Below are 10,670 nucleotides of genomic sequence, written 5' to 3'. Positions count from 1 at the left end.
CTTTGATTACGCTTTAGTGGAAAGTCAGTTCGAAAAGACAGTTAAATATAGCACAGAGGCGGTTAATAACAAAGGATCGATATAATCACGGTGAACAATTTTTTCCCCGGAGAAGCTCATCGTTCGATTATAGTAAAGTGTATTTTTTTTTTTTCTTTTGCCGTAACGGCATTGTATGCGTCTACGTGACGACGATATGCACGTTGTTTCGCACATGTTGTTCACCTGCCTCGTTCAAAGCGAGTCTATGTACGACAAAAGCGACTATGTAACGTCTACAAAAGATCAACTTTTTTTTTTCCCCTTAGTGTTAATCTCTCAGCGTGGCTAATTATTTTTGCTATAAAATTTACTGCAACTCGATGTTACTTTAGATTACGTAAGTTTAGAAAAAATTATATTAAGAGAAAAACTATCCTAACTAGTTTCTATATTCACTTCAAGTAGTCGTATTTAGTTACAAACAATATCAAGCTTATTTTAACCGACTTTAATACAATATATCTTTAAACAATTAAATAATGCTAAATTAAACGATTTCCATCACACATATTTTGCATACCACTCTGAATAAGAATACAGGATTACTATCTATATCTGATATCACACATTTACAAAAGTAAACAATTTGTCACCTCAATCATCCATATATCGCTCTAGATCTTACATATTAATTAGTAAAAATATTACAAATATCGTTCAGCGATGATGAGCTCACCATGATCGCAAGAAAAAGAGAGGGATCGAAACAAAAAAACTATGCGAATATAAACATTCTACTGTTTTAATCTCGAGCATCCCTTTGATCTTGTTTTATCACCAACTTATTAATTCAAATAACTCTAAATCTAGTCACTTAAATTCTAGTTATTGAAACTCTAATCATTTAGAACTTTAAATAAATTGAACAAACTTGAATGCAATTATTGTTTTTAACAAATTAAGTAGTACTCGAAAAACTACACAGTTGCAACTTTTTATTTGATATGTACATGTTGCAATTGATGTTTAATATAAATTAATATTTTATGCCCAAGACAGAGAGCATTTTGACAGAACATCCATTGGATATCGAGATTTAATTGGTTTCAATCTCGTTCAAACGTGGACTTAGTACGAATGTTTTAAAAACGTACGTTATTCAATGTACAAACTATGTTTACATTTGGACATTTAAAAAATGTTCATCTCATGCAAACAATTTTCTAAGTTTGTTCGCGACGTGTTGCTTTCGCTGACTTGACAAGTGCAAATTTTGTTAAAATTGTACGAGGAGTTTTACTTTTGTTACCTTCGGTAAACGAAAATTTACCAAATTAAAGCTTAATTCAGAAAGCGTCGAGCAGCAAAGCTTATTGTTGTTTGTAATAATATTAAGAGTTTGAAGTCTTTTGCTTCCAGCGTGCAATCAGAGAGTCCCTAGAAAATCAGAATCTGGCTATATCCTAAAAATTTTTCAACAAATCTATATAAGAATCATTTTATCTGGATTGTGGTCTAAAATTTGTTTAATTTAATATTATAATTTAATCCAGCTTTAGTCCATTGCATCCTAAAATGAATGTTTTTATATATAAAACGTTTTTAAAATATCTATGGATCTAATCCGGATGTTTTTAATATGTCCGAAACGTCCAACATGTACGTTTTTAAATACATTTTTAAAACGTTACTATGCTATCTGAGGATGACGCGATTACTAAATTGCTTATCTTACGAGGAACTGACACTCGGCTACGTACGTGTCATTAATTGCGACCAGTTGACACCAATTATGAGACATACGCTCGCACTGTATTCTTAATGATGTAATCGAGTGGAATGCGTAAAAAGCATTTCTGTACCTCGTACTGTAAGACATTAGATAGGGTTAATATGTTATACGCTATACGATATTTCGGTTAAAATTTTTTTAAACACAAACTCTTTATATATCGTTATTTAAAGGAAATGTACAACTGCGATGGTAGAAAAGCTTTTTTCTTTTAACGAAGTCAGTATACTTGGACTCAATAATTTAAAAACAAATTTGAAAAAAATAAAGGCTGTACTATTTGTATATTTATTAATTACACTGCAGATGACCTCCTAATGTAGGTTGAAACGTTTGTATTTAAAATTATGTTATTAAATTCTAATATTAGCAATATACACATCTCTTGCGTTGACTCATAGCCTTTATTTTTCAAATTTGTTCTTTTTTTCTTTATCTTTATCCTTACTCTTTGTAATTATGTGTATCTAAAAGGAAAGAAGTAAATGTCTTTTTTTAATTACAAAATTAGTGCAACAACCAACATCATAAGAACTTTGATACATGTAACTATAGTACTGTATTATTACAAAATTATATGGAGCACGATAAGTGCAACATTATTATTGAGTAGATGCAGAATCAACAAGTATCTCTCATACCTATTTTTTTATAATACATTGGACAGTATGTAATTATTAAATACAGGCATTTCGCCGAGTTTTCTATAGAATTTTAAAGTAATGTATTAAATATTACACTAAAAGCTTTGCATTACTTTATAGTAGAAACATATTATTGCATAATACTGTAATAGCGTGTTACACGAAGTAAAAGCGAAGAGTCAAATTACTGTTTTAAATTTTTTATTACATATGCATATATGTACTAAATATAATAAATCTGTTTTTATGCGGATGTATTATTTCCTTACAGATTCTATAAAACAAAATAATAGAACGAGATCCGTGGATCATAAACTCTAATCTTCTGCAAAATGTTGCAAAATACACTTTTTCACTAATGTTGCTTTTAATCCTTTATGCAGGGTCTAGCGAATGATAATCAGCGTTTGTATTGTTTGCGCGACAATTTATATTATGAAGTTTTTATCTTATGTTTCAGTCACTTGATAGACGTATCTGTGAAATATAAGGGCAGTAAATGCACGCGTGTATGCATGTATGTGTACGCGCATGTGTACATATTCGCGCCTGATAAGCGAGGTATAGAAGCAAAGATATAAAAACCTAATAGCTGCCTGACGCATGCTCCGTTTCCGAGTATGGCTGTGGGGTAATATCCAGTCGGGTAAGAGAGCTTCGTCTGGTTCGCGTCGATCATTACTTGACGGAGCGCTGAGCCCGTCAAAGAAGCGACGAAAGAGAAGATGAAGGTTTATTTGTTTCTGTCAGTTTTACTTCGCCCCGTTCGACGTCGCGAATACTGAGACACATCATCCCTCTATTCCTACCCCCGTCAAGGGGGCCAAGTCCATGTCCGTAAAGACGAGTCTCCTGGTTCCAGATGAGGATTTCGTCGCAGCAACCGGCTATGTTCGGCTCGGGATAGCCCGGCATCAGATCCAGAGCTCTTTATCGGCAATCAAATAAACCCGGCTGACCTCGACTGTAGACCTCGCCTTGAGCCGGCCTTGAACGATCTGCATCCACGTCATCGGCATCCCCGGGATAATACGCGCGTGTACGTAGAGTGTCGGTACGTGCGTGTGCGGTGAAATAACTCACACCACCTGTAGCACATCCGTCATCCGCCGTCGTATTTACGTCGGTGTTCTCTGTCATACGTACTTATTGTTGCGTTGATTGGAAATTCAGCGATGATACCGTTCGTCTCGGTGGCGGTTTCGAATGCCGATTGGATGTTGGAATCAAAACCGGTGTAACTACGGTGAGTTCTACCAATCTGTGAAATGGATTAAATGTGAATAACGAATTAGACAGATGCATAAAGAATTCACACGCATGCAGATAGAACGTAGTATGCGTTTTTTTTTTTAAAGTAGGCAATTTAAATGCACAACACAATCTATTTTTTTTTAATTTTGTTTAGAATTAAATCTATTGGAATAATTTTACAAAATCGTGACTTGTTTTTATCAGTTTTTGTATCAAATGCTGTAGAATTGTCAAAGTAAAGACTTTATGCTAACGATCGTAATTTATCATTTGCAATTACACCTTGTATTTATTTAATTGTATAAACTCATTCAATAAATGAATAAATAAATAATTTAGAAACACAAATAAAAATGTTAACAATAAAGAGAGTTAAAACGATATAATAATTTAATATCTTATATTTAATAATTTTAAATCTTAATAATCTTAAATAAAATATTATAATGTGGACTTAATATGTATATTAAATTCATTTCTGAACGAAAACAAATCTTATGTCCACATTATAATTTTATTTAAGAGATGATATTAAATTATTATATCGTTTTAACTCTCTTTATTGTTAACATTTTTATTTATATTTTTAAATTATTTATTTATTCATTTATATGCAACCATTGCTATGCGTTTATATATAATATCGAAAACATCAAAATTATATCGGTTTCAACCCCTGTTTTCGTCAATCATTGATCAGTATATGCGCGAATGATTTGAAAACATGAGGGGTCGAACGTAGTAATCTTGTTAGTGAATTAATATCAAGCTGTTGATCACAAAGGAAAAAAAGAGAAAGAGAGAGGAGAGAGAAAGAGATTATATCCATTCTAAAATTATTGATTGCTCATTATCATATTCCATACACATCGGATTTTTATCTTTTATTAAACTATTACATTTTTTGTCCTCTTATACGTTGAATTTTCTATGAGGTAAATATTTGCAATGTGTGTATGTAAATTAAGAAAATTTCGCACTTAATTTGCTTAAGATTCTTTTGTTTGACGAAGAATAATTTTAATTTTGGATTAGGGCACGAAAATTGCCGTTGTCAATGGTATTATGACCAAACAGATGTCTATATCATTTCACTCCACTATCAATATGGAGGAACATGAAAAAAACTTAATGACAGGAACATTAGAACAGAGGAAGGAGGCCTTCAAAGAGGATGAGGAGCTCATGAGAGAAACCACGAAATTTATTAGCGAAGTAATAGAGACGGCTGCTACAGAAGCTTCGAAAAGAAAGATTCAATCGGAGGTAAATAAATTCGCGATTTATATAATTTATTTAACTAAAACATTTCACGACGGTAAACAAGACTTAAAGAGTAATTAATTATTAATGAGGCCGCAGTGTTTATTATATTGTAAAAAATCGAACAATTCAATATTTCTTTTTTTATGTTACAGGGAGCTGAAGGCGAAGGTAAGTGTAAATTGCTCTGATTTTTATATTTCTTACTATTTACAATAAATGTTTGTCTAACTTACGGGATTGAAACATTCTTAATTCACTCGCGTCAGCTATAATAAAGGGGAAAAAAGGTGGATATAAATGGTAAATATTTTATATTCTGGAAAGGTAGAGGAAAAAAGTAGATATTATACGGGAAGAGACAGATAATAGTTCGATAAGTATAATAGACAGCTAGAATGCTAGAAATAATGAAAAAAATTTATAGATGTCGGTGAACACACGTAGGTAATAATTAAATATAAATATAATTTATATTCAATATAGACACATATTTGAATTAACAAATAGAAATATGTTTGTGTAATATCTCTGGGCACAATGTGGAAAAATATGAAAACAAAAAAAATTTGTACAGACACAATTAAGATTATAAATAAGATCTATGTTTATAAACTAGTAGCTTTATTTATTTATAAGTTATTAAATCGTTTAATTTTTTATTAAATACAAGTTATTAACTTTTTTTTTTTGACATTTTTTTTTTTCTTACATACTTTCTCGTGCCATCAATAGTGTAACGGAGATATTTCAGACGAAGTTGGGTGGGACACCCCGTAGAGCTGTAACTTGCAAAATAGAACATGGCACAATTATAATTACCTTTCGAGATTGATATTTATAACACACTTGCTATTCGTGTGTGTGTGTGCAGGTAGTAGATTGAAAGGTGGCGATACCATCGCTGGCTGGAACAATCGAGCGCGTGGATTCTGCAATCGTATTCTGAATGCGCTTTGCCCGTGCTTCACTAACCATGGTAAATCGTAGAGCGATTCATGTAGTGACCGCCGCCACGCTATTACCAGCCTCCTTTACAAACAAGTAGTTTTGCATCGCGCTCTTTCATCGTCATATCGCATCACCATCGATCAGACTGCAGACATCCTTCATCCATATATCACCTGCAGGTAGAAGAAAAACTAGTCAATCACACCGATCGATTCGAAAAGCGATCGTTTTAATTCCTTCGTTAATTAACGAAGAACAATGTTCTTTTGATTTTTACTACAATTTATTTTATTATCTCTCGTATGAAACAATGACTGATTGCCGTCGAATCGTTCGGTACTCATTCAATATAATCATTCAGTAAATCATCCAATATTATGATCCTTCAATTTATACATGTTTATACAATATTCATCATCAGACGTTCTGTTTTATTGTTGCAACACGCATTTACTTTGCAAGATCTTTTTACTATCATGTGCAAATTCACATTAGATGATACTGTATATATTTATATTTTTTCACCTAGACATCGGTATAAGTTAAGTAGCAGATCTATAGCAATCTGGCATGTTTCATCATCGGAGTAGTAAGCGCAACTGGAAACGGCAGCTTGCATCAAAACAGACTGCAGATTGAGGATAGCGAACGGAAATTTAATTATCAATTAAAGGAGTAGTAGGAGGAAAATACTTTACTTTTAAATATAAAGCGAGCTGGGCGTTTTCAGAGTGCATACTGATTTTTGCAATTCCAAGCGAAAACGACGAGATTATAGCGACGTTCTCCGCGCTGGTACCACTTGCATGCTAAAAGCAAATAGTTATAGAAGATGTATGGCAAGTTAACGATGGATACACAATGGATATGTGTTCTTTTTATTTAGAACTGTTCGCCTGGACTCCGTACCGGTATCGCTTCACAAGACCTTAACCGTTCGACGACACCCCGGATTTTTCGTTCCGTCGTGCGAGCTTGTCACGAGCAAACAAATAAACAAAATAGGATTAAGTTCTTTTCATTATCAATTCGTGTCTTGAATCGTGTCTCTCCTACGATTAACGACATTGCGTATTTATGAAAATCGGCGTGGCTTTCTAAATTTCGTTTTCTAAATCTGGCTAAAATAAAACACGAAGGTATATTAATTGCCATTGATTGCGTGTAAACAATGAAGACTACTGTAGTATGGCATAAATCGTCATTATCGATACAAGCCCTGATTATTAATTTTCCTAATGTCTTATGAGAAAAGACGAGAGTCTAATCTGCTGTGGCTGCTGTGCAGCCGAGCGTGAAGGAAGCTATATTAGTGTTCAATGGCAGAGGTAACTATAAGTATATAATTGGAAGTGGCTCATGTACTTTATTTTAAGGCAGACGCTTCGTAGAGTAATTTGATAAAAAAAAGAGTTAATAGCAATGGTTAATAGCAATAGTTAATTCTTTATTTTATTCAAAGTATATGTCATTTTATTATGCCTTCCATTTCTATAAGTTTCTCAAATGAGCACCTTGGCAATAATGCCGCGTGACAGATAGTTCCTCTCGCATTCTTTGCAATATAATAAAACTTACTTTGATCTAACATACAAAAATGCATTTTTTGTATATAATTAATTACAATTTGAAATATTTCGATTTTAACGTTTTTATATATCTTTCTCTAAGCTAACAAAGTGATGACGTGTATATGCTAATTTTATATTATGTACACAAGTTGAAAGATTAAATATTGGAATTTATAAGCAAACGTCAAAATGTAAAAAAATTAGAAAGAAACGATATGACGCATATTATACCGTCGAGATTTACGAGATGAATAAAATTTGACATATCGGATATTTTTAATTGTATAAAGATTATATGATATCCTAACAAAAGATTATATCACGTATATTTTCACTTACCGGTTTAAAATTTGTTAAATATATTTGAAAAGAATATACACACGATTTTCAATTAATTCAGAGATATTTATACCTGGTTACATCCGTTCAAGTTTTAAAGCATTATCAAGCATAGCAATAATGCATGTGACTAGAAAAAATTTAGATTAAACTATACATTTTACGTGTATTTATGTGTCATAGAATGTCAAACAAAAGAATTAGTCAAAATGTACCGTGCTCCGTGTGACGTCGTCAATATTAGTTTTGACTCGAAAATTATCAAAGAGGATTTCGTTGCTTAGATTAGCAACCGTAACGCTATTGCTTGTTAGGCACAGGAGAACCGGATCAATACCGTTGGTATGGAACTATCAACACATATATGTTATTATCAGAAATGTAGATGTGTGTGAGTAGCATTATCATATTTATTTTATTCTTCCCAAATCTGCAAAACCTCGTTAATATTGCGGAAATGGTTACTTGTGCGCGAATTGTGTTGTGCGTAATAAAACAAATTAATCAGCTGCAAAGATAAATTTCAATAATTAATCGATTACTCCAAACGAACGTGTGTTATTCGTACTTACATTGAATGTACCTGTGTCAATCAACATTAGATATAAGCTGTTAGATATAAGTGTACAATTACATCGTTACACAGGGTATTCTCGAAGAAAACACAATAATGCTTGTGATATAATAGCTTTCTTCGGGATAGAGTTTAAAATGTTTCTCTCAATAAATAAATATTCAAACCAACCCATATGTTTATCCTGGTGAAAAATCTGATTTTACAAACAATTGATTCGAAAAAAAATGTTAAGGCAAGCGTCCTCGACATTTGCCCTTTTCTGCAGGAACAGTTTATATATTCTATGCAATATGTATTAAAAAAAGAGAGAGAAAGAACAACGCAAATCGTTTACAGTTTAACCCTGTGTAACGTATCACTACCATACTACGTATAAATGGCGATGACTATATTTTGACGTTGAAACATCGGAAAGGTGCCGGAAAGAAAATCAATATATTCACGCGGTCCTTGTTTTGGCCACGAATCGCCCTTGCGGAGCATGTGCCGCCTACATATTTTCATTGGCAAAAGCTAACAGCAGCGGGTGCTTTTCCCCCTTTAAAGCGTCGCCTTTTCGCTCTTATGCCCATTTCCGCCAATGTAGATTAACTTTAATCTCGGCTTAATTTGCTCTTCGTCTTTTCTCATTTCCACCAATGGAGATTAACTTTAATTTCAGTTCAATTTACTCTTTGTCTTTTTCTAGTTACAAAAATTAGAAAAAGATAAACAGTAAGTTAAACCGAGATTAAAGTTAATCTTTATTGGTGGAAATTAAAGTTTTCCTAGTTTTCAAAATTAGAAAAAGCAAACAGCAAGTTAAACCAAGATTATTAATAAGTTAATCTATATATGCACATTGGTGGAAACGGGCATTGATCGTTCGTCTATATGTGCATCTTTTAATTTCGATCATTCAGTGTGCAAGGAGTATGTTAGGAGGTTACGGGGGTCCAATATGTTTATCTTCTTGCACACATATACATACACATGTGCGTATGAAGGAATACACACACATACTTAGCAAATTGTCCCTGGTAATTTGCTGAACTGAATTCCCATTGGCATATTCCTGGAATAAAGAAAGAATTAATACTTCACGTTGCCTATTTAGATGTATAGAGGGATCAACAGTGTACTATATGTATCAGAGACGAGTGACAATCAAATGTGTGTGAATTGTCGTGATATATGTACATATACATACGTTATATAAATACAGATATATATAAAATTTAATATCGCGATAAACTTTATATTTTGCGTTAAACTTTATATTTTGCGGAATATATATATGAAGGAAATGTATTATATTGCATCGTTATCTTTCACATCTTCGGTGCCGCAAGGTCGTATACAAGCTGGCGGCCATTGATAGATATCAAACTATCAGATTATACTTATATACGTATCATCGACAGATTCACTACATTTATGAAAGTATTATTCTGAAAACTATGTCACATATATGAATACACAATAAATATTTATGTTAAAAGGAACAGACATCTATCATTTTTTTACACCCTTCAGCCCTGATTTCTTCATTGAATGTATATTTCTCTCAGAATAGATTTTTTTTTTTTAAATTAGATTTCGCTCGTTTTTTTTATTTTTGCACAAATGCTATTAGATGTATAAATAAGTTTCCGCCGTTTTCTTTTTTATCAAAAATTGGGCATTTATTGTGAAAGAACGGTACCTAATGTTTTATTCGAAGTATATTGTCCATCGCTGGCTACTACTTTTTCCCATCTTTCTGGCAATTGGTGAATTCCACGTCGAAACTACGTTCTTTGTCTTCGACATCGTCAAATTCACCGTTCTTAAATTTTTGAAACCACTCACGGCATTTTTTCTCACTTAAGGCAGTCTCACCACGTTTCTGCAAGCAATCGATGCGCCTCAGCTGCAGATTTCTTCAAATTGAAAGAAGCTCCCGCGAATGACGCTTATTCGGCTCAAAACTCGACATTTTCACACGAGAAAAGATATTTGATGCTGATACAAAATCGCTGATATTTCAAGGTTATGTTGTTGCCAGATGTCCAACCAATGACGTTTTACTGGTGGCGCCATCTTTTGTCAAATGGCGGGAACTTATTTATACTCCTAATAGTTTCCAATTATTTTTTACGTTATCAGTGCGTATTGCATTATTATACGTTAACAATTCTTACATCATTATAATAATTTAATACAGACGTCGGATTTATATTCAGGTCACATTTTTATGACATTAGAGCGTATTTATCATTATATAGATATTAATAATAATATAGTTTACGTTACGTGTATACTATAGAATTTCTGAA

General features: G+C 32.7%; 1 protein-coding gene across 1 annotated transcript; it reads left to right on the top strand.

The window, feature by feature from the left end:
• The first annotated feature begins 3,594 nt into the window (after nt 1–3,594).
• On the top strand, nt 3,595–7,324 carry LOC108777674 (uncharacterized). The gene is made up of 5 exons (XM_018544620.1): nt 3,595–3,664; nt 4,708–4,938; nt 5,091–5,106; nt 5,810–5,914; nt 6,773–7,324. Exons 2-5 carry the CDS (start codon nt 4,738–4,740, stop codon nt 6,817–6,819), a joined length of 369 nt encoding a protein of 122 aa, XP_018400122.1. The 5' UTR covers nt 3,595–3,664; nt 4,708–4,737; the 3' UTR covers nt 6,820–7,324.
• The last annotated feature ends 3,346 nt before the right edge of the window (nt 7,325–10,670 follow it).

This window comes from Cyphomyrmex costatus, unplaced genomic scaffold, assembly GCF_001594065.2.
Source record: "Cyphomyrmex costatus isolate MS0001 unplaced genomic scaffold, Ccosl1.0 scaffold455, whole genome shotgun sequence".
Taxonomy (NCBI): Eukaryota; Metazoa; Arthropoda; class Insecta; order Hymenoptera; family Formicidae; genus Cyphomyrmex; species Cyphomyrmex costatus.
Note: the sequence above shows the minus strand (reverse complement) of the source record. Positions and strands in the feature narration are given on the sequence as shown.